At 33.5% G+C, this 25563-nt stretch overlaps 2 protein-coding genes and 1 long non-coding RNA gene across 11 annotated transcripts; 2 read left to right on the top strand and 1 right to left on the bottom strand.

Annotated features, from left to right (window-relative positions):
* The first annotated feature begins 1835 nt into the window (after positions 1-1835).
* On the top strand, positions 1836-17021 carry aarsd1 (alanyl-tRNA synthetase domain containing 1). 8 transcript variants are annotated; one of them, XM_087274927.1, is made up of 14 exons: positions 1836-1944; positions 2407-2535; positions 3733-3892; positions 4640-4697; positions 5804-5960; positions 6848-6964; positions 9063-9193; positions 11935-12001; positions 12090-12181; positions 14242-14296; positions 14404-14498; positions 15447-16045; positions 16195-16252; positions 16461-17021. In XM_087274927.1, the coding sequence occupies exons 1-12, from the start codon at positions 1906-1908 to the stop codon at positions 15583-15585; spliced, it is 1239 nt and encodes a 412-aa protein (XP_087131053.1). In that variant the 5' UTR covers positions 1836-1905; the 3' UTR covers positions 15586-16045; positions 16195-16252; positions 16461-17021.
* On the bottom strand, positions 16924-23662 carry g6pc1a.2 (glucose-6-phosphatase catalytic subunit 1a, tandem duplicate 2). 2 transcript variants are annotated; one of them, XR_015503518.1, is made up of 5 exons: positions 23387-23649; positions 23193-23302; positions 20730-20838; positions 20306-20622; positions 16924-20074 (listed from the first exon to the last, which is right to left on the bottom strand). XR_015503518.1 is itself a non-coding variant. In NM_001163806.2 (5 exon segments), coding segments are annotated over 5 exon segments (1068 nt in total). In that variant the 5' UTR covers positions 23617-23662; the 3' UTR covers positions 16924-18140.
* On the top strand, positions 22029-23529 carry LOC147841261 (uncharacterized). Its single transcript, XR_015503826.1, has 3 exons — positions 22029-22924; positions 22969-23086; positions 23136-23529. It is a non-coding gene; the product is annotated as an uncharacterized LOC147841261 (long non-coding RNA).
* Positions 23663-25563: the final 1901 nt, after the last annotated feature.

Below are 25563 nucleotides of genomic sequence, written 5' to 3'. Positions count from 1 at the left end.
ACGTTGTCATGTTAAGTCGACATATTAAAAGTAAATTGGTGTACACTGAATTTAAACAACATTTGTCTTTAAATATGTTAGACATAAAGTGCTATGTGAAATGTTTTGCAGTTAATGAGATTTACGTTTAATGCAAGTTATTGATTGTTTTGATGATGGTTGAGAGCACTTAGCCCTTCATTTTGTCCCTAAATTCACTTATTGCACTATTATTTTTTTTTTTGCATGTAAATAATAAGCACTTAAAAGAAGCATATTGCTACTAAATAAATATGCATAAGAATATGCATGTCCATATTTTATTTTGAAGTATCAAGAATGCCGAGTAATATGGCGTACACTTAATTTAATCAATTAATATCAATTGTCTTTAAATGCATGACTTTTTAGGTAAATTTTGCCACCAACTGGACAAGAAAGAAATTATTGCACTATTCTGCAAATAATAATCCCCTAATGCAACCTATTGCAATGAAATTTAACAATAAATATGCATAAGAATATCCATGATCACATGTTAATTCGACATATTAAAAGTAAATAAATGTACACTGAATTTAAACAATATCATTTGTCTTTAAATATATTAGATATAATGTGCTATGTGAAATGTTTTGAAGTTAATAAGATTTACTTTTATGGCAAGTTATTGATTGTTTTGATGATGGTTGAGAACACTTAGCCTTTGATTGTGTCCCTAAATTGACTCATTGCATTATTATTAATTTTGCATGTAAATAATAAGCACTTAAATTAAGCATATTGCTACTAAATAAATATGCATTAGAATATGCATGACCATATTTTATTTTGACGTATCAGGAATGCCGAGTGATGTGGCGTACACTTAATTTAATTGATTAATAGCATTTGACTTTAAATGCATGACTTTTTAGGTCAATTGCGCCACCTACTGGACAATAAAGGATTTATTGCACTATTCTGCAAATAATGTAACCTATTGCAATGAATAACAATAAACATGCATAATGATATACATAATCACATGTAAATTACACATATTAAGTAAAATTGGCATACACTGAATTTAAACAACAGCATTTGTTTTAAATGCGTTAGATATAAAGTGTATTGTGAAATGTTTTGCAGTTAATAAGATTTACTTTGAATGCAGATTATTGATTGTCTTGATGATAGTTGAGAACACTAATGAGTATTTGATTGTGTCTCTAAATTGCCTTAATGCGTTATTCTTTTTTTGCATGTAAATAATAATCACTTAAATAATGTAGACTTTTTTTAAAATTGATAAACAGGGGAGTACAAAATTATACATAAAACAGTAAACAACGGAATTAATAACAAATAATTAATCATGTACATTGAGTATTTATTCCAGGAGTTGGGATGTCCTAATAGCTTTGGTATTACTCTGTATAGAAGTCAGGGAATCATAAAAAAATAAGATCAATGAAAAAATAGTTTACAATTTAGTACAGTCAGCATACATTTTGTTTTGTGAATGTGGTACTTTCCAAAAAAATAAAGATAATTTTTTTATTTCATATTTATATATTTTCCAATTTTTTTTTGTCCATTTCCAATAATCCAGAGTTGCGATCCATAAATAAAACCGTTTCATCAGTTATGGTGATCAATTTATGATGTGGACATACAACACTGTAACATTCCGACTGAGTTTAATTGATTTCTAATTGGATAGGTTTTAATTGTTTAATTATTTTTTAGATAAATAGATAAGTATGGCGCATATAACTTTTTACATATACACCTAAACAATCTGAACAAAACTAAATTACAACTCCGACCTTTTAATATGCAATTACTTGACTTTTATTTTGAAAACACGGACCAACTTCTAACTTCCGCCGTCGTTTGCTGCAGCGGAGTGATTTCTTGTATTTTTCTTTCATTCGTTCAAACATGGCTTTTCAGTGTCAGAGGGACTGTTATATGCGGGAGGTGCGTGTCTTTCTTCATTTTATAACATTTAAATGTTTGCTTACGCAGTGAGTAATGAGCATTATCTGAATATACGAATGTCTATGTAAGGTTACTGTATTTTCAATGACAGCAAATGACCAGCACTGACAGCTGCACACAATATACTTTCTTGTATGAACCATGACACATTACACATAATTCTGATATTTTAAAATGTGATATTGACTTTGAGTTAAAAAAAAAAGGTATTTCACCCCCAAAATGTGATTTACTCAATCTAAAGTAAAAAAAAAAATACATTCAAGTTTATTAAGATAAGTAATTGATGAAAGGAATTTCAACTGTGGATGAATTATTCCTTTAAGTTACTTTTTACAGATGTATTTGTAATATGACTATTTATTAAAATACACATATGAATATGAGCTAAAAAAGGTTAACCAACCAATGTACAATTTTGTTTTTCAACCTTTTTTTCAGTTTGACACTTGTGTCGTGTCTTGCGTGCCTGCAGAATTAAAACTGGAGAATAATGGAAGGAAAGAGAAGCTGACGGGGTTCAATGTGAAACTAAAAGACACTATTCTCTTTCCAGAGGGTGGAGGACAGGTGAGTGGCAATGGTAAATAAACTTAGCCAGATCTATTGTCTGAATTAGGGTTGCACGATAATTGTAAAATTTGATATTACAATATGGAACTTTTTCTGCTATTATGGCGATATGGATACAGTTTCACAAGATAGATTTTAATAGCACTGTTTTCTGGGGAGCCTAACAGTATTCAGGTACAAGAATTGAATAATAACAATGTAATAAAATGCTTTTCTCACTTTGCTTTGTCTTGTTTCTAGTCCAAATATCTAAAAATGCTTAGATCAAGTAAAAATACTGTTTTGTTTTCAACTTGAGAAGAAATTATTCAGATAGAAGAGTTTTTATTAAAGCAAGCACCAGTTGGGTAAGTAAAATAATCTTGTTTTCACATTAAGACTAGAACCACAACAAAAATTTTGAGTACGATTTTATATATATATATATATATATATATATATATATATATATATATATATATATATATATATATATATATATATATATATATATATTGTGACTAAATACAATTCTGTAGCTCCTGGTCAACTATAATTCAGACTCAACATTGCAGATCTTGCGATGTGACTATTGCGGGTGTGCACATTGCAATATCGATGCTGAAACGATAAAGTGTGCAGCCCTAGTCTGAATATATTTTTTAATAAATGAGAATTCAGTCGATATTTGCATTTGAAATCAGAGTTATTAGCTCCCCTAAACTATTAGCCCCCCCTGTATATTTTTTCCAGTTTGTGTTTAACAGTGATAAAAAAATTTTTAACACATATTTAAATTCTATTGTTTTAAAAACTAATTTCTAATGACTGATTTCGTTTATCTTTGCCATGATGACAGTACATATTATTTTAATAAATGTTTTTCAAGACACTTCTATACAGCCTAAAGCGATATTTAAAGGCTTAACTGGGTTAATTAGGGTAATTAAGCAAATCATTGTATATCAGTGTTTTGTTCTGTAGCCGATAGAAAAAATGCTTAAGGAGTTTAATAATATTGATTTTAATATCGTTTTTAAAAAAATTAAAAACTGCTTTTATTCTTGCTGAAATAAAACAAACAAAAAAATATTGCAAATACTGTGAAAAACTCATTGCTCTGTTAAACATTGTTTCGGAAATATTTTGAGAAAAAAAAAAAACACAGGAGGGTGAATAATTTTGACTTCAACTGTACATCTTTTTCATTTACAGCCTGATGATCATGGGACAATTGGGGGTGTCCCGGTCCTGCGTGTTTTGAGACAGGGTCCAGACGCAGTGCATTTTGTCAGCTCCGCTCTGGAGGAGGGCCAGGAGGTCCACATTAAACTGGACTGGGAGCGGCGTTTTGACCACATGCAGCAGCATTCAGGTGAGGAATAAATGTGTTTCGGTGAACTATTCATTTAAAGGGTTAGTTCATTTAAAAATTACACTTCTGGCATCATGCACTCACCCTTCACAAGAAGATATTTTGCAAGAATATTAGAAATAATGTTTGTTGTATTGTCTGCAATGAAAGTAAAAGTAAATTTTGAAGTCACTAAAAAATGTGTTTTCCATTCTATTTCAGCTTTTTCTGATTTGGGGTTGTAGCACAAACCATACAGACATTACTTTAAAAAAAAGGGGAAATATGAATTGCATTTAAAGCAAGGGTATAGAAGGAAAGGAGAGAAAAAGGGCACATGAAAAGAAAATCAAAATTCGTGCACAATATTGAACAGAGCACCAACTTTATAAGTTGTAACTGTTTTCTTATTACTAGACCTTCAAATTGTATTCATGTAAAATGGGGTTTACATTTAGTTTATATTTACACAAATATAAAAAAATGGGGTTTGTATTTAATTTATTTACGTTAGTGCATCTGAAAAGTATTCACAGCTCTTCATCTTTTAAACATTTTGTTAAGTTACAGGCCTATTTTAAATGAATATGTTGGATAAATGGACCAAAAAAGGATTTTTCCTCAGTTTTACAAACAATACCACGTAATGAAATGGAAAAAGAAGAGTGTTATTAAGTGTTGTTTGAAATATGCAGATTTATTGTTTAAAAATAAGTTGTGAATACTTATGCACATGTGAATTTAGTTTTACGTTTTTCTTTTTTTAAGGTCAACACTTGATCACAGCATTGGCAGATACAATGTTTGGATACAAAACTACCTCTTGGTAAGAGCTTTGGTAGAATCAGTTCTTAAATAAATGTGATTTTTAACCAACTTGTTGCTATGAAATTAAATAAAAGGATATTATATTATATTATATTATATTATATTATATTATATTATATTATATTATATTATATTAGATTATATTATATTAGATTAGATTAGATTATATTAGATTTTGTTATATTATATTATATTAGATTTTATTATATTATATTATATTATATTATATTATATTATATTATATTATATTATATTATATTATATTAGATTAGATTATATTAGATTTTGTTATATTACATTATATTAGATTTTGTTATATTATGTTATATTATATTATATTATATTATATTATATTATATTATATTATATTATATTAGGCGACGCAGTGGCTAGCATGTTCGCCTCACAGCAAGAAGGTCGCTGGGTCGCTGGTTCGATCCTCGGCTCAGTTGGCGTTTCTGTGTGGAGTTTGCATGTTCTCCCTGCGTTCGCGTGGGTTTCCTCCAGGTACTCAGGTTTCCCCTACAGTCCAAAAACATGCGGTACAGGTGAATTGGATAGCCTAAATTGTACGTAGTGTATGAGTGTGTGTGTGCGTGTGTGTATGTGTGTGTGTGTATGTGTGGATGTTTCCCAGAGATGGGTTGGGGCATCCGCTGCGTAAAAACTTGTTGGATAAGTTGGCGGTTCATTCCGCTGTGGAGACCCCAGATTAATAAAGGGACTAAGCCGACAAGAAAATGAATGAATATATTATATTATATTATATTATATTATATTATATTATATTATATTAGATTAGATTAGATTAGATTTTATTATTTTATTTTATTTTATTTTATGCATATTCTTTAACCATGTGTAAAACCTTAAGGACTGAGAATTTTTGACATGACATAAACATTAGAGTACATTTACATTTAGAGTACATGCACAAATTCCCTGCTTGACATGTTTTATGCACTTTGATTTTCTTTTTTTCTTTTACACTGCACACTTATCAAATCTTGATGTCATCTCAAATAATGATTATTATATCAAATAACCATGATTAGATGCTTGATCAATAATTGTGACAGGGCTGCCTTTTATGAATTGGTGCAGGGATTTGGGCCGTCAGCGCAGCTGCATAGAGCTGGACACAGCCACGGTGAAGCCTGGAGAGATGGAGGCTTTAGAGACGGCTGTTAATGAAAAGATTCGTGCACACGTTCCAGTCACTGTCAACCTCCTGTCCATTGATGATCCTGCTGTGGAGAAGGCATGTGGGCAGTACATTTAAAATGAACTCGAAATCAGCAAAATAATGCAAAATGACTTTATTCTTAATGTAGATTGTGTTAAATTTTGCCTCTATTTACTCACCTTTTAGTTGTTCAAAATCTATTTGAGTTTTCTTTTTTGTTTCTGTTGAGCACAAAAATAGATATTTTGAAAAATGCTGGTTGCTGGCACCCATTCTGTAGTGTTTTTTATTTATTTTACTGTAAAAAGTCCAACAACCAGCATTATTCAAATCATCTTCTTTTGTGTTCAACAAAAGAAAGAAATTCAAATTAATAATTCAAATTATTGATGATGTAAATTTTCGTTTTGGGTTGATCTGTCCCTTTAAATTATTATAATGAGAATAAATAATTTTCTGACTACTTTTTAAAATGTTTTTCACTTTTTTTGGTGTTTATACAACAGATAAAATGCATTTGTTGTATGTAATTCTAACATTATCTTCTTGACAAATTCATAAAATTTATAGCAAAATCTATCAATGACTTAAAGGGATAGTTCACTTAAAAAAGGAAAATCCACTCACCCTTTTATTTCTTTCAAACCATCATGAGTTTCTGTCTTCGTTTAAACACAATAAAAGATTTTTTTTGAAAAATGTCTGAAACCTGTAACCATTGACTTCCATAATACTTGTTTTTCCTACTATGGAAGTCAATGGTTATATGTTTTCAGCTTCTTTAGTGTTCAACAGAAGAAAGAAACTTCTAAAGGTTTAGCACCACTTAAATGAGTGTGAGTAGTAAGTAAATTTTCAATTTTGGGTGAACTAACTTTTTAATGATCGGAAAAAATAAAACATCCTGTACAAATTTAACTTTCACTTAACACATTGTTGACTTTTTTTTTTCACGTATACAGGTAAGAAGTCGTGGTCTTCCAGATGACCATGCTGGACCCATCAGGATCATAGATATTGAAGGTGTAGATGCCAACATGTGCTGTGGAACTCATGTGTCCAACCTCAGTCACCTTCAGGTTAGTCTTTCACTGCCTCCTAAAGAGATAGTTCACCCAAAAATGTAGAAGATTCTGGCATCATTTACTCATTCTAAATGTTCTCATCCTTACTGTTCCAAAACAATATGATTTTCTTTCTTCTGTTGGACACAAAAGAAGTTACTTCGAATAACCTTGAAATCCAATGCTTTTTTTTCCCCTATGGATTTTTTTTTTTAAATGCCACTGGTTACCAACATTCTTCAAAATATCTTTTGTGTTCAACAGAAAAAAATAAACATAAATAAATTCCCATTTGAACTTTATATTGTGGCCTTAACTAATATGTACTTACACAGGAATTAATAGTTTATTACAATGTACTTATTGTGTAAATACATGTATTTACTGTGTACTTATGCTTGATTAAATACATGTATGTAATTACATCTATAATTAACTTATTACATTTGTAAATACACTGTTGGCCATCCCTTACACCTTAATCCACCCTTAAACCTACCCATGCCACCAAACCTGTCCATAACCCAACCTCTATCCCAACTCAAAAGCACCACAAGTGTTCTCAAATACATTATAAACACAGTAAGTACATTGTATTTATTTTTTTATGTAAGTACATAGTAGTTAAGGACATTTAATATAAAGTGGGACCCATAAAAGTTTGGAACCAGCTGCGGATGTGTAAATAGTTGGCAACTTTCACTTTTGTGTGAACTATCCCTTTAATGTCTATTTTTGGTCATATGCCACACTACAGGTATAGTTCAGCCAAAATGTAAAATGCTGTTATCATCTACTCACCTTTTCTTATTTCAAACCATTATAAGTTTCTTTCGTTTGTAAAACAAAAAATAGGTTACTTTAAAAAATGTTGGAAACCTGTAACCATTGACTTCCATAATATTTGTTTTTCCAAATATGGAAGTCATTGGGTACAGGGTTTCATTCATTCATTAATTCATTCATTTTCCTTCAGCTTAGTCACTTTATTCATCAGAGGGTCACTACAGCGGAATGAATCACCGACTTATCCAGCATATGTTTTACATAGCGGATGCCCTTCCAGCTGCAACCCAGTACTGGGAAACATCCATACACTCTCATTCACACACATACACTTCAGCCGATTTAGTTTATCCATAGTGCATTTCTTTGGACTGTGGGGGAAACCAGAGCACCCAGAGGAAACCCATTTGAACACAGCAAAACATGCAAACTCCACACAGAGATTCCAACTGACCCTGCCAGGACTCAAACCAGCGACCTTCTTGCTAACCACTAAGCCACTGTGTCGAATTGGTCTCACACATTCAGGTGAAACAAAAGCTTGAGCTATGGAACATAGGGACATACGAAACGTGTCGCATGACCCTGCATTTCCATTCTGCAGCAATTGCATATGGAGGACCAGGAGTGCCGGTTAGATTTTAAGTGAAGAATCAAATTATCAAATTTATAATTGAAGCAAAAAAAATTCTATAAATAAATCACAATTTGAATGAACAATTAATGGACAAATAAATATTAATACACTTTTTTTATTGTTTGATTAATCGGCGTTTTAAAACATGGTTTAAATAGACATATTATATAATGTTTTATTTATTTGTACATTTAAAAATTATTTCTAAATTAATTGTTTTATTGCTTTATTAAATGGTATTTAAAATCACTATTTAAATAGACACATTTAAATATGCCTATTTATTTGTCCATTAATTGTCCATTTAAATTGTGATTTATTTATACACATTTTAATGCTTTAATTATTAAATTGATGGTTTGATTTTTAATTTTATTTCTAACCGGCACTTCCAGGGCTTCATAATTGCATGCGGACGAATTAAAAAATCAATGGGGCAAAAATTGTTTAAACAATGTAACCATGGCTTTATGCTGAGTTTACTTGAAATTTTAAGAGATTAACTAGCTGTAGATTACTTGTAGGATAATTTCGGTTCGAGTTGAACATACATACATAGGGATTACATACATTACTTTGTATGTAATCTATCTTAAAAGTACTTAAATGTACATTTAGTGTGAACCCAGCATTATTGCTTTATTCAGAGGTTTGTTTAATCTCTCATAAAGATGTTTATCTGCTCCTTAGGTTATAAAAATCTTGGGGACCGAAAAAGGGAAGAAGAATAAAACCAACCTGATTTTCATAGCAGGCAACAGAGTGCTGAAATACGCTGAGAAGAGCTATAACATTGAGAAGTCTCTGACCGTCCTCCTAAAGTGAGTTAAAGAGGACCTATTATGCCCTTTTTTACAAGATGCAAAAAAATCTCTGATGTCCCTAGAGTGTTTATATGAAGTTTCAGTTTAAAAATACCTCACAAATAATTTGTATAACTCTATGAAACTGCCACTTTTATGCTTTGATCCAAATTGTGCTCTTTTGGCGACTGTCGCTTTAAATGCAAATGAGATTGTGCTCTTTTCAAAAGAAGGAGGAGCTACAAATGCCTATGTACCAGCATAGCAGCAGGTTCAAAACAGGACTGACATTGTCTCTGTGAAAACTAATGATGGAGAGCTGCTTGATTATTGTCAATAATCAGGGTGTCCACATGGTCTTAAAAAGTATTAAAAGATGATTAATCAATTATAAGACAATTAAGGCTCTTAAAAGGTAGTAAAAAGCCTTAATCGTGTTTTTTGAGGTCTTAACGAGAGATTCGACAGCGATCTCTGCTGACATCATGGTGGCTATGGGCGGCACATTAACACTGCACCCAGAGGTTATCTGGCCTCTTTACACTAAGGCGAATCGCCACTCACTGTGCACGAACGAAGGCATTTCCGATATTTTCAAGTTGATGTTTCCAGATTCCAACATAGCTAAGACTTTCACCTGTGGCAAGGGCGGAAACTGGAAACAACATTTGATTTGGGCTAGCACCCTACTTTAAGAAGCAGCTTGTTGACACCATCAACAAAGCTGGCGGGTTTGTGTTAATGTTTAACCAGTCTTTTAATCAGTCAACAAAGAAGAAGCAGCTCAACATACATGTTTGTTTTTGGGATGGTAAAAGCAAATGTCTCAGATATTTTAATAAATCTTGCATCTGGTTTAATTTATTCTTTCAAGCTTTGTTTCTTCCCAGCATATCTGAGTTCTGTTGCAAGGTTGTGCTCCATTGATTTATTTAACTGTTTATTAAGAATCCCTGTATGAACAGAGTAGGAGTTTGGATCGCATTGCCTGCAGTAAGTCAAACTTGTTTCCGGTGCAATTCTGTTCATAATTTTTATAGACAGAATTTCAAAGTTCAGCCTTGGGCTGGAGGGGATCTAGTTCAGGGACCACAGGACTTAATCTCTGTTATTAGCAGATGATGTTGTTCTGTTGGCTACATCAAACATGGACCTTCAGCTTGCACTGGGGCGGTTTGCTGCCTAATGTGACGCGGCTGGGATGAGAATCAGCCCCTCCAAGTCCAAGGCCATGGTGCTCCACCGGAAAAAGGTGGTTTGCCATCTCCAGGTTAAAGGAGAGTCCTTACCCAAGGTGGAGGAGTTTAAGTATCTCGGGGTTTTGTTCACGAGTGAGGGAAGGATAGAACGTGAGATTGACAGGCGGATTGGTGCAGCTGTAATGCGGTCGATATACTGGTCCATTGTGGTAAAGATGGAGCTGAGCCAAAAGACAAAGCTCTCGATTTACCGGTCACTCTACGTTCCTACTCTCACCTATGATCATTAGCTTTGGTTCATGACCGAAAGGACAAGATCTCCAATACAAGCCGCCAAATCGAGTTTCCTTCACAGGGTGGCAGGGCGCACCCTCATAGATAGGGTGAGAAGCTCTGTCACGCAAGAGGAGCTCGGAGTAGAGCTGCTGCTCCTCCACATTGAGAGAAGTCAGCTGAGGTGGCTCGGGCATCTGTTTCGGATGTCTCCAGGACGCCTACCTAGGGAAGTGTTCCAGGCATGTCCCACCGGGAGGAGGCCTCAGGGAAGACCCAGGACAAGCTGGAGGAACTATGTCTCTCAGCTGGCCTGGCAACGCCTCGGGATCCCCCCCTCCGGAGGATCTGGAGGAAGTGCCTGGGTAGAGGGAAGTCTTGGGTTCTCTCCCGGCCCGGCTCCGGAAAAGTGGTTAAAAATGAATGTTTATTTACAACTGTTTATTGAATTAAAGGTTTGATACAGATTAGAACAACCCGGGCTCATTGTGGAAACGTAGCCCCGCGGACGTTTCTGCGGACCGCGATTTACGTCCCGGGAGGTACGTATTCGAGCGTTTTTTTGTTTTCGCGGATCCCTCCATTCTCGCGCGAAAAGCCGCCGGATCGGAAAAAAAAGATAAAAAAGCAAAAGCCCTCGTCTTCAATTTCGACCGCGTTTTCGGATCCCGCCGCGTTCTCACCCTTATTTTTCGAATTCCGTTTTTCGTCTCACCTGATTTCCGGAACCTGATCCCGGTCGTCGTCCACCGCAGCCGGCTCCGGCTCCTCCTCCTCCTCCTCGTCCGGGGCCTCCGCTCCGCCGACAAAACGCTGTGAGCTAGGCGGACAAACTGATTGCGTCGGGAAAGCCCTCCACTCGGAGGCGAGACGTCGGCCGAGTGCGAAGAGGAGGGGCGGAGCGGCGCCACACCGCCCCGCGGCGTTCGCTCGAAAAAAAACAAACGCGGCCTTTACGTACCTCCGGCCACGTAAATCGCGGTCTCCAGAAACGTCCGCGGGGCTACGTTTCCAGAATGAGCTTGGGTTGGATTAGAACTTGTGGAGATGAGGTCTTAAAATATTCTAAGAAGGTCTTAATAAAGTTATTAAAATTAGGATTCCTGCAAATACCCTGATAATGGGTGGGGCTTTCCCCCTCCAATGACATGTACAAAGGGAAAATGTCAATCTAAGTGTTTCTTTTTATAAAGTGTTATTATAAAAAATATAATTACTTTTCACCATTAGAAGCTGGCTATAATCAAACACTGGTGCCACACAACTGTGTTTAAACCCCTTTTTTAGGACCGGAGCAGATGAGCACGTGGATGCGGTGGACAAGCTCCAGAAGACAGTCAAGCGTCTTCAAAAGGTAAGCCACTGTATAACCTACTATCTGTAAACAGGGATTAATCTTTCACTTCAGTAATTATTAACCATTACCTTTTCCCCTGTAACAGAGTAATCTAACTATCCTGAGGGAAATGGCAGTTTTGATCGCACAGAACTTCAAAAGCAAACCAGACCGAGGACATTTCTTCAGCTTACACAAGTGCGTGCTGAGTCCTTTTTATAATTAAGTAAATACAAGTAAAGGATGAACAAATGATGGCACAGTTTTCAGTGTTGGGTCAACCCTTTAATAAGAAACTATTTGAATAATATGTTTATTAAAAATTTGTCATTAGTCAACTATACTTTGAAATATGTGCTTGACACAGAAATATCAGTCGTCATGTATTAAAGGGACAATATGTACGATTTTTTCATTCAAATATCCAAAAGCCACTACAGCAGTGTTATAATTTTTTGAGGATTTCTGTACTTGCATTACCCCAACTGTAGCGAAGAATGTTAAAATCCAGAGAAATTAGCATTTTTGACTAATGATATGCGTGTGCATGCTAATGGTGTCACACACCCTTAATTTCTGGTTTGGATATGTAGAAAACAGGGAAACAGACACTTTAATATGTTGTGGGTTTTATTAGACTGCACAGAGCAAGTCTAAATGTATTTATTTTGATATAACAGCTCTGCTTTTTCTTCTTGTCATTGCAAATTTTTTATTGTCGCGATGGTAGTACATGCAATATATGTTTTTTTGTATGCCAGTCATTTGTGCGTTGCATGCAATGGTTATTTTAAATTTGACCAATCAGATGGGGCCTTACTGTCTTTATCCCCACCTTCCCAGTAGTTGCTGTTCTGCTATTGGCTGGAGCGGCCCAAAAGTGAAACATAATTTTTTTTTACTAGAAATATGTAAATCTAAAAATATCTAATTATCGCAATACTGAATAACTATATAGAATAGCACATATTTTCCCAGTATCATGCAGCTCTAATATAAATTGCTGAACACTTCATCAACATGATGTCCCCTAGGACAGGGATTCTCAGCCAGTGGGCAGTAAGATAGCTTAAAATTAATTCTCAGTATTATACTATAATTTTTGGATTTTATTAATAATATGCTACAATTAAAATGATCGATGTTATGCACTTTTTCCTGTTCTCTGATTGATTTCTTCAAACTCAGTGCAAATCATGTTCACGTCTGCAACTATACATGTAAGTTTTATATATAATTTCTGTAATAATTTATTTAGTTAATATTTTTTCCCAATTTCTGTTTAACAAAGTTTTTTTCAACACATTTCTAAACATAATAGTTTTAATAACTCATCTCTAATAACTGATTTATTTGATCTTGCCCTGATGTCAGCAAATAATATTTGACTAGATATTTTATTTTACAAGACACTTCTATACAGCCTAAAGTGACATTTAAAGGCTTAACTAGGTTAATTAGGTAAACTAGGCAGGTTAGGGTAATTAGGCAAGTTATTGTATAACGATGGTTTGTTCGGTAGAGTAGAGAAATGTAGCTTAAAGGGGCTAATAATATTGACCTTAAAGTGGGTTTTTAAAAATTAATAACTGCTTTTATTCTAGCTTAAATAAAACAAATAAGACTTTCTCCAGAAGAAAAAATATTATCAGACATACTGTGAAAATGTACTTGCTGTGTTAAACATAATTTTGGAAAATATATATATAAAAAGAAAAAAAATCAAAGGGGTGCTAATAATTCTAATATCAACTGTATATTGTATATATATATATATATATATATATATATATATATATATATATAGATATATATATATATATATATATATATATATATATATATATATATATATATATATATATATATATATATATATATATATATATATATATATATATATATAGGTGGGCTCCAATTGCGGTGTCATAAAAATCACCTACAGTCATGAAGATCAACGTGTCCTGCATCCAATACATCCATATGTAACTGTTGCAGGTGTAATTGTTTAGTTCATTCATGTTTTTTTGTTAGTTTTTTTTGTCTGTTAAGATGTGTGCGGGAATTAATAACATTACTATTTACTGCTGTGTGCAAAACCGCAAAACTACACCATGTTCAAGCCCTATTGTTATTATTATTATTATTATTGTGGGAGAATAATGATTACTGTTGTCAACAAGACTAGATTCTCAGTTTAACCAGAATCTAGCAGCTCTACAAAAGAGTAACTTTCCTTTCTGGTGATGTTTTCACAGCAAAGATGGTGATAATGAATTCATGAACATCGTTGCAAATGAAATTGGATTTCAGGTGGGCCACCAATTTAATTCATTGATTTGACAACGTCCAGTGTTTCAGTATAATATCCACAGAATGCCAATATTTATGCTTTTGTATTAATTACTGTGTTTGGGCAGGACACGTTGATCTTCATGACTGTAGGTGATGAGAAGGGTGCAGGGCTGTTTCTCATCGCTGGACCTGAGAATATTGTCACTGAAGTTGGACCTCGGTAAGACCAGCTTTTACCCCAGTAAACTTTGAGTGCTGTAAGGGATATTTTCATCCACTCTGGGGTGATTTTGAGACTTAATTTGGCCACAGCTTTCTCTGTGTTTCAGCAAATGCAATGCTTTTTGATGACAAATCTTATTTTGACACACATTTTGAGAAATTGCTTTGAAATGTAAAAAAAAATTCAACAATACACTCTGGGCAAATTACCTACCCTTTCTTTATGTTCGTGTCTGAGAAAATCAAAATAAGCAGCTCAGTTCTCAGAACACTGTAAATATAGTAAGTGTATTAATGCACGCACACTATTATCTGCTGTTTACTCCAACTCCATATAAATGCCAGAAGCATTTGTTGCACAGGCCTATCTAAAGGCTTAAAGCTGCCATCTGATGATTAACAGTAAAAATGACACATTTAACTTTTTCCCAACATGGAAAACCACCAACTATCAAGTATGCATGATTATATGCTGTTGTTTGCAATCAAAAAATGTCATTATAATGGAAGTCAATGGGGCAAAAATAGTCCTGAACATAATGAATGGGAAGTCAATTTGAACAGTACACAAGGGTTAATCCCAAGATGAAATGATCAGAGGATGTAAATGTTTTGAAATGGAACACTTATCAACATTTTTTAGCTTCACGCTAAGGAATCATATAGGAGTCGCTGGGATAATTAGGTAAAAATGTGTTTTTGACCTTGCAAAAACAAAAACATAACCCTTTTTATGCATAATAGTGGCTCTTTAATATTTCTAATATTTCTGTACTCTATGCAGCACTGTGCCAGTTTGGAAAATAATACTGTTTCAGATCAAATTCTGTTACATATTGTTTTCCTCAGGTTTCCGTGCTGAATAATGGATAGTAATAAGCAGTAGTGTTATTAGTCCAGTATGTGTCACTCATCTGAAACTGCTCTGTTTGTGTCTGGTGTGCAGGGTTTCAGAGCTGCTGCAGGGCAAAGGAGCTGGAAAAGCTGGACGATACCAGGGTAAAGCCAACAGTCTGGTGAAGAGAGCAGAGGTTGAGGCTTTACTGAAGGAGCGGAGCTATAAATGCACTGCAGGAGAAGAATAAAACAGACAGGTGTGCAGTCATGATGATCCAGACTCTGTCTACAACAAAGATGATTGTTTTGACTCAGATGAACAGTCTACACTGGAAGTGCACAAGGAATCAAAACACATCATCATGCATATTACATTTTTATTTTAGATGCATTGATATCCCAATGTGCAGATCGCAGGGCGTGCATTGTGGAGTCAGGGTTATAGTTGATCAACAGTTCAGAGAGAATTGTGGAGTCATTTCAGTTAAACCATAATAAACGAAAGGATATCAATTGCATGTTGTGACTGTAAGCATTTTAAGTAAGTTTAAAGCATTTAGGAGAAAATAATTATCACGTTTAACAAAGATTAATTACATACTTTTTATACAATGAAGACTATCATGGTTTATTGTACATTTGATTTTTATATTTCTGTACTTGAATACTGTTAGACTCTTTCATTTGAATTGATGCACTACTGCGGGAGTGGCCAACCCTGTTTCTGGAGAGCCACCTTCCTGCAGATTTCAGTTGCTACCCATATCAAACACACCTGAACCAATTAATTAGGACCTGAATACCACGTGATAATTACAGACGAGTGTGTTTGATATGGGTTGCAAATCTGCAGGAAGGTGGCTCTCCATGAACAGGGTTGGCCACCCCTGCTCTACTGTGTGTTTACCTATAGTAGTATAAGTAGTTTATATATATATATATGTGTGTGTGTGTATGTATGTGTGTGTATATATGTGTATGTATGTATGTGTATGTATGTATATATATAAATATAAAAAATTACCAGCATAAGTAAACACACAGTAGAGCAGGGGTGGCCAACCCTGTTCCTGGAGAGCCACCTTCCTGCAGATTTCAGTTTTTTTTGTTTTTTTTTATGCAGATGCAGTCTACAAAATCATCCCAATAAATATATAAATGTATTCGTTTTGTTTGCCAAATAGAGCTATTTAAGTTATCTGTTGAGGTGGCTCAGTGGTTAGCACTATCGCCACACGCAAGAAGGTCGCTGGTTCAAGCCTCGGCTGGTCAGTTGACGTTTCTGTGTGGAGTTTGCATGTTCTCCCCGCGTTAGCGTGGATTTCCTTCGGGTGCTCCAGTTTCCCCCACAGTCCAAAGACATGCGCTATAAGTGAATTGGGTATGCTAAATTGTTCATAGTGTATGAGTGTGTATGGATGTTTCCCAGAGATGGGTTGCAGCTGGAATAGCATCTGCTGTGTAAAACATGAGCTGGATAAGTTGGTGGTTCACTCCACTGTGGCAACCCCGGATTAATTAAGGGAATAAGCTGACAAGAAAATTAATATGAAGAAAATGAATGAACAAAAACTCTGGACAACATGTTATTTTCAGCTTTTTATTAAAAATGACCTAAAGAATTTTTCCAAAAAATAGTTTATATTACAGAAAATGCATCCAAAAAAAAAAAAAAAAAACTAAAGTACACATCTTAGGGAGGGCAAAACCTGTCCTCCTATATATAAGTTCACCATTTCAGTTCTCAAAAAAGAACCTAACACTTCTTCCATTAAAAGCCAGACCTTTTCATGCAGATCCAAAGGCACTAATATATAAAAACGCTAAAACAACACATGCAATAACAGTGCATAATTTAAACTCTAGTTTATCAGCATCCCGTAGTTATAAAACACAGTGTTCCTTCGACTAATGCACTGCAAAAAAATTGCTTTTGTCTCATTTATAGTCCAAAAATCTAAAGATTCTTAAATCAAAAAGCATTTTCTAGACAAGCTAAACATATTGTCTTGTTTTCAGTAAAAATATGTCAAAATTATTTGAGTTTTTCCTTTAAACAAGCAAAATAATCTGCCAATTGTGTAAGCAACATGATCTTATGTCAAAAGGAAAAACAAGATTATTTAGCTTATCCCATTGGTTGATTATTTTTGCTTCACTGTAAAACCCAACAGTCTTTATCAAATGAAATGAGTGTAGTTAACTCAAAATGTACTGAAAGTTAATTCTACTAATTTAAAGAGACTTTTGAACTCAGTGTTGAAGGTAATGAGTTAGTTTAATACCTCAGTACCTCAACTTAAATGGAGTAAGTTCACAGTACTCATATAGATTATTTTTTTTAACTCAAATGGTTTGTAGCAATCAGTTTCCTCAAACGGTTTGAGTTTTTCTTAAATTATTGGGCTTTACAGTAATCAGTTGGTTTGAGTTCTCTTTATCTATTGGGTTTTACTGTGCTCAAATTGCTTCGTTTACTCAAATGGATTAAGTTCAAAGTACTCATTAGGAGTAGTTTTTGAACTTAAATGGTTTGTTACAATTGGTTTCCTCAAATAGTTTGAGTTACCTTAACTTTTTGGGTTTTACAGTGTTGTTTTAAGGGAAAAACTTGCTTAATTTTGCCATATTATTTCTAAAAACAAGACACTTTTATCTGCTTGTCTGGAAAATCTTCCTTGATTTAATAATTTTTAGATATTTGGTCTAGAAACAAGACATTTTTGCAGCATTATTTGCAGTGCGGGATGCACTATTGAACTAGTGAACTTTCCTTACAGTCTTAATACAGTTCATTTCAAGCCTAAAGCTGTTTTTTGCTCTGTAACCCGAGGGCTCCGGATAAGCAGTACGGGATGATGCTGACCGTGACGAGGGGAACGGTGGCACTTTTGCAGAAGGACAGGAGGTAGAAGAGAGCAGCCGTGTGCGTTGGTGGTTTGATGGAGTCAAAGAGATGCAGCAGGAGCAGAGATGCGATAATACAGGTGATCCTGACAAAAGCGTTGCTGCTTTTCTTGCTCTCTGTGTACAGCGGTGAATGAAGACCGAGCCCCAGACCGAACAGGGTGCCCATGTTCCTCAGCAGACTTGCGAACGGTGTGGTGTCCAAATGAACCCAGGCTGGGTTGGCGCACCATTTCTGGGCTTTCTCAAGAGTCCAGAGCAGATCCACACCGAGAGCCTTCAGGAGGACGTACAAACCCACAGCGAACGAGAGCAGGAAGAGCGTGACGTTGAAGTAATTCTTTAGACTCGCACTGTAGATCCATTTCTGCCTGTTGAAAGCCTCGGCAACAATCATGCCTGTAGAAAACAACAATAAATCATGTATTTTACTACCTTAAAACATCCTTGAGTAGCTCAATAAATAGATTGTTCAACAGAATTTTTTACATTTTATAAATGCTTGCAACTCTTACAAAAAAGGATCTTATTTTATTTGCATTTAAGCATTTAGCAGATGCTTTTGTCCAAAGCGACTTGCAATTAAAGAGGCATTCAGTGATTCAATAAGAAGAGGCAACACACGCAAGAAGTGGAAAGTATGCAGAGGAATGTTCAGTGTTATTTTTTATATAGAGAGAGAAGAGTGTTTCTACAGGTGGTTTGTCAAGCCCACTCACCTGTGTGAGGCACACTTCTTAAATGCACAATGCTTAATTTTTGTTGCTTTTATTTTAGAGACATTAAGTGATCTTAAGAAAGTGTCTTGTGCAAAATGTGTCAGTTAAGGTGGCATTTATCGGCTTTGATCGTTTCATGAAGAGCTTTTTAACATCATAAGAATCTTTTTATACTGAAAAATGTTCTTTAGATTATAGGGTATATGCATGGCTTGTGTTTTTTTCCTTATTGATGAACTTCCGGTGAACGGTTAATGTGACTTTTTTCGATTTATTTTTTTTTTTTTACAATTCCTTTTACAGCATTGATGTTGTAATGTAGTTAAAATAGAATTAGTTAAATAGACTTAATCATTTATTTAGTTGTTTAAGTGTAAAATGAGACGAAATGCCGTTTACTCGCATGCACCCATCAGAATCAGCAGGCTAGCACAGAAACTCCATTGAAATTACTGAAGTAAAATACATTTTTATATTTTAAAGACATGACTTGGATAATGGGATTTAATGCAGTGCTACTTGAACATTCTAAGACCCACTTTATGTTATAATATACAATTTTATATTGTATATAAAGAAAACAGACCTTAAATGCTGTGATTATTATTATTTTTTTGTTACAGCATACAGTTTACAGGAAGCACTTTAACTGGGTTACTGAAAACTAAAAGTTAAAATAAAAAGTAAAAAAGTTTATTTTAAGTTTTTTTGGACAACAAAAATAAGGATATTGTGTGGTCTTCACATATTGTCATCTTTACTTTTGAAAGTATTGACGGAGTTTTTACCAATTTAGGTAAGCTAGACGTTCTACATAATATAGAAACGGGTTATATGCTATTAAAAATGGTTTAAATACACTCAAAGAATCACTTTTGCTGCTTGTTTAAACTACTTATATATGAGCTGAACCAACACAGTTCTTGAGGGTTTTTTGGCACAACTTAATAGTTTTATGTTCGATCCACCTACATTTGCTAAAGCAATTAAGGTAACCTTATCGATTTATATTGGGAGAAAATTAAGTAATTCTGTGGACCCCATGATTTTTTTTACAGTGTAGTTACATTTTTAATAAAAATGTTTATGTTTTCCCTGCTGACAAATCCAGCTAAAACCAGCCAACCAGCCTAGGCTGGTTTAAGCTGGATTTTTCCAAACCAGCCTGGTTTTAGAGGGGTTTTGGCCATTTCCAGGCTGGTTTCCAGCCATTTCCAGCCTGGTCTTAGCTGGTCAGGGTCAAATGACAAGCTAAAATCAGCTAGGTCGACCAACTAAAACCTAAAACCTAGGCTGGTTTAAGCTGGTTTTTTCAAGAAGTAATCTATTTTCACTTATGTACAGCCAGTAGTATTATTGCAACCATTTATATTACAACCATTATAACCATTTTCTGTTGTAATGTATTTAAAAAATTTATTTATTCCTGATTTTTCCAACAGCTATTACTGGTCATGGGTTCAATTTCCATTGATGCCCTATTCTGTCACAAACATCTTTTTACATGCAGTGAAAAACTTCAGTTTCATCTAAAAATGCTTACCTGAAATGACACCAGCGAAAACTTGATGTGGGAAATGAGCGGCGATGAAGACCCGAGAGAGACAAACACAGATCTGGACCGTCCAGAAGAGTGTCCAAAGTGAGCCACGCAAGTATCTGAGAAGAAAACAAACAGTATGAATGCATTGCACAAAGCCACTAATTTGAAACCAAAGCTCCAGGTGATGTCAAATGACTTTATTGTATGATAGGGATTGACTTACAGGCTATTGGATGTTGATTTCTTCCCTTTGCTAAGCATTATGGCGAGGATGGAGGTGACCAGTGTGTAGTAAACACCAGCAGCACCCATAGCATGACCTGATGGGCTACCTGTATCAAGAAGAAGATCAAGTTGAGTGAGGGATTTTTGCTATAAGATGAAATAGCTTTGAAGATGCTAATTTCTTATATGCTAATTGCCACACAGTAAGCAAAGGGAAAACCACGTTAAAGTTAAGCAAAATAGTCAAATTATTGGTGTCATAAACACAAATTTAAAAGTACATCATAGTTATACAAAGATAATACAATATACGTTCATTTAACAACATAAGAATCGATATAAAACCGAAACTAATGAAGGAAACAATTTGAAACATTTTAACCTTGTGTAAGTTAAATCCATCACGAAGATTTCTGTGAATATTAGTTTACATTTTTGTCGACTTATAGGCCTATAAGCTGACTTGTTTTGTTTGAGGACCTTTCCCGGTTTAATGGGGTCATGAAATGTAAAATCAAAATGTTTTGAAATGACAGCTCTTGTCAGTGAGTGTTCTTGTATTGCAGACTGAGGTAAAACGTATTCAAATGGCGCGGTACGTTTTCAGGGTGAATGAAATCGACATTCATTCATTGTTTACCAATGCTGAGCCTTTTTGGTGGCAACTAAAATGGTAACGTATATTTAATAGTAGTACTTTTGACCTACCTTTAGACATCCATTTATAATTATTTCGCGGTAAAACTTAGAAGAGTTTGAACTGAGGCGACAAGTGTACTGTTACGTGCATTTAAGAGCATTGTTTTAATTTCGCCATGATGGTAATGCTTACTTATTAATGCATTTTGTTCGTTCAATTTTCTGTTTGCCTGGCTGCCATGGAATAAAAAGCAACCTTCTCCTCCCTACATGGATAATATATTAATTTAAGTAAGTATTACAGTATACCATACTAGTAACGTTTATAAGCTGCCTATATGATAGTATTTACTATTATAGTTATACAGTATAACTATAGTGAACTGAAAAACTGTGATAAAAATACTGTAGTTAATATATAGTTGATGTATCTTCACAGCAACTATAGCATTGCCACAACAGATTCATTACTTACTATAGTATAATTCAAAAACATTACAATTAGGCTACTACAAAAAAAAAAAAAAAAAATATATATATATATATATAAATATATATATATATATATATATATATATATATATATATATATATATATATATATATATATATATATATATATATTTTTTTTTTTTTTTTTTAATTATTTTTTTTTCTTATAGTTCACAAGAGTTTATGCCTTGAAATAATTACTAATTATGGCCTATTTATTAAAGTTCTGAACTTGCATCTGATAGTTAAATGAGTTTATACCTTGCAATTAAGTGATTATCTCTTGCAAAACAAAGTTTAAATCTTGCTGTTTCAAAAGTATCTTTCACTTTCAATTTCTGACTTTATATCTCAGTTCTGAGGATATAGTACTAATGTTTTATTTGTCAGAATTGTGGGTTATGAAGACAGAATGTTAAGTTGAAGACTCACAATTTTTAAATAAAAAGTTACAACTTACATGCTTCCACAGGATACAAGCCTTGAGTATAGTATACCATGTTCATAGCTGATTTATTTTATGGACTGAGTATTGTCCAATACATCAGTGCATCTCTGTTTTATTTGTCAGAAATGTGAGTAATGAAAACAGTATTTTAAGTCAAAGACTGACAATTAAGAAAGAAAACTAGAATTGTGAGATTAAAAGTTACAATTTACAAGCTTCCACAGGATACAAACCTTGATTATAGTATTTTGAAAATCATGATTTCTAATCCTGTTTGCTTTTATGGATTGTGTATTGTCTGATTTATCAGTGCATCTCTGTTTAAGAGTATTTTACTGACCTTTACGTCTAATTACACAGTTGTCTACCATATATAATAAAGGAACCCTCCATTAACCCTCCATGATGTCTTACACATCATTTTTACAGGTTATTTTATGGACTGTGTATTGTCTGATACATCAGTTTATCTCTGTTTAAATGTTTTATTTGTCAGAATTGTGAGTTACGAAAACACAATTTTAAATCAAAGACTAACAATTAAGAAAGAAAACTAGAATTGTGCGATTAAAAGTCACAATTTAAGCATCCAAAGGATACAAGCATTGATTATAGTTCTTAAAAAAATCATAATGTCTAATGCTGTTTGCTTTTATAGACTGTGTATTGTCTGATATATCAGTGCATCTCTGTTTAAGAGTACTTTACTGACCTTTAAGTCTAATTAGACAGTTGTCTACCATATATAATAAAGGAACCTTCCATTAACCAACTATGTATTATTATTACTATTATTATTACTAATATTAGTAATAGTATTACTAGTATTATTATTACTATTATTATTATTATCATTTTATACAGGTTAAGAAAAAGACGCACCTGGGCCAGTCTCACAGGTCATGGGATACTGTTCAATATGAGGCGCTGAGCTGTTCATGTAGTAGGACGTCTCATGGACCCACCAGTATGGACGTTCTCCAAAAAGGATCCTTAAATAGACGAGTGAGCAGTCATCAAAAATACAATCAACAATTGAATTTGACAGTAAACCAACTGATGCTTTCTTAGCTCACCATTTGAAGACTAAATTAAGCCAATCTCCTATCACTGCCACCCAGATAAGCTTGATGCCCACTGACTCTTTCAGATGGAACCAAATGGGAAAGAAGATGAAGAAGGTGTTCCTCAGATCTGCGGCGAAGGAGACGAAAAGAAACCATCCTTGGGCATCTTTGTAATGAGTCTGAAGGTACTGTGTGCTGCTCACACCAAACCCGTGCATTGTATCCATCACTGCATCCATGTTTAGATTCTCTCAGAGCTCGTCTAGTGTGACAGTCATCCACCGCCTGCCTGTGGTTTTTATACTAGCAGGCCCACCACCACAACGCATGCACAAAATGATCTTTGAACCTTGCACATGTGTAATAAAACACAGAGTGGAACAGAAAAAAAAGTGTTTGTCCTGTCAGGAGAGATAACGCACAAACAAGTGCAGGAGAAAAAGGACGTAGCAGTACTGAACTCATCGGTGACCTCAGAAACACATACAGCTAGAGTCAGCAACTATAACTGTGTTAATAATATTATGCACTTGAGTGGTTCTGTATCATAAATAAGATTTATATTACAATATTACAATATACATTAGAGTAATAATGTAATTAAGGGAAATTAAGGTTTACAAACAGGCAGAGATAAAAACTTGCAGAATAGTATAAGGACAAAACAAACAAAAAAAGGATGTAATGTTACAAATATACACTCATATATACATATATACACAATATAACAACCTCAGCATAAAAATGTTTGAAAGTGTAAATCTATATATTTATATTTGCTTCCTATATTTGTGTTTTTTATACTTATAGCTGTTATTATTATTAATAATAATAATAATAATAATAATAATAATAATAATCTTAGGGGAAACAGGAGAGAGGGAACGGGTTAATGAAATAAAAATAAATTTATTGCTGGAAAATATCTGATTTAATAATTTTAATTTATCATTTATAATAAAAAAAGTTTTATTTATCTATTTACTTTAATGTATAAATATTTAACAATATTTTAAGCTATTAATAATAATAATAATAATAATAATAATCTTAAGGAAAAAAGGAGGGAGAGTTGGGGTTAATGGGACAGCTGGACAGATTGTATAAATAAGAAATAAATAAATATTTATATTTGTTTTACATATTTTTATATTTAAAGCTGTTAAAAAATAATGATAATAATCTTAAGGAAGGATATTTGTGTTTTTTATACATAAAGCTAATAATAATAATAATAATAATAATAATAATATAATAATGATAATAATAATAATAATAATAATAATAATAATAATAATAATAATAATATTCTTAAGGAAAAAAGTAGGGAGGGTAGGGGTTAATGGGACAACTGAACAGATTGCATAAAGACAAAATAAATTGCTAGGAAATATCTGATTTAATAATTTTAAATCAGCATTTAAAATAAAAAAAAATTTATTGATCTATTATGTTTTTTGATGTTTTTTATTGATCTATATATAAATATTTGACAATTGAAATTATTTTTTACATATTTAAAGCTGTTAATAAAAATAATAATAATAACAATAATAAGAATAATCTTAAGGAAAATATCTGATTTAATAATTTTATTTATTAAATAAAATTATTTAAATTGTTTAATTGTTCATTTGTTTTTACCATACTAAAAAGTAAAAATATATATACATATTTTTATTTCAAATGTAAATATTTACTTTAAAACAGCCTTTATTTTTGTATTTTATGCAGGTATTTATTTATTTATTATTCATGTATTTATTAATGTATTCATGTATTTATTTATGTATGTACCAGGTTTTATTTTTGCCATTACAAAGGCATAAATAGTTTTATTTTATTTATATTTTAACAATTTTGTTATTTGTTTGTTTCTTTGTATTGCTTCATTTGAGACTGTGTTTTGCAATGACAAATACTTCTTGTGAGTAATCTATAGACCTGTTATTTTTGACTCTTAGGGGAAAAAATAGAGCATAAGTGCACCTAAACAAATAGGGTCATCCCATCCCGAAGATGATCTCAGAGCTGTGGGAAGCTATCACCCTCAGACTGGCATTCTTTTGACTGCATGCTTACACAAGCACTCGCTGATTTGCATTGAAGTGCTTTGTTTATTGTGTTACATAAGTGAATGAATCATTAGACTACATTGATCTGTGATGCTTAAAACACAAACTAAG

Source organism: Danio rerio, chromosome 12 (assembly GCF_052040795.2).
Source record: "Danio rerio strain M-AB ecotype USA chromosome 12, GRCz13ab, whole genome shotgun sequence".
NCBI classification, from domain to species: domain Eukaryota; kingdom Metazoa; phylum Chordata; class Actinopteri; order Cypriniformes; family Danionidae; genus Danio; species Danio rerio.
This window is presented reverse-complemented; position numbering and strand designations above follow the sequence as displayed.

Bases quoted from the DNA above. Each gene is read 5' to 3' on its own strand.
- aarsd1 (XM_087274925.1), top strand. From the start codon at position 1,906: ATGGCTTTTCAGTGTCAGAGGGACTGTTATATGCGGGAG. The intron at 1,945-2,406 runs GTGCGTGTCTTT...CCTTTTTTTCAG, and splicing joins GGGACTGTTATATGCGGGAG to TTTGACACTTGTGTCGTGTC. The intron at 2,536-3,732 runs GTGAGTGGCAAT...TTTCATTTACAG, and splicing joins TTCCAGAGGGTGGAGGACAG to CCTGATGATCATGGGACAAT.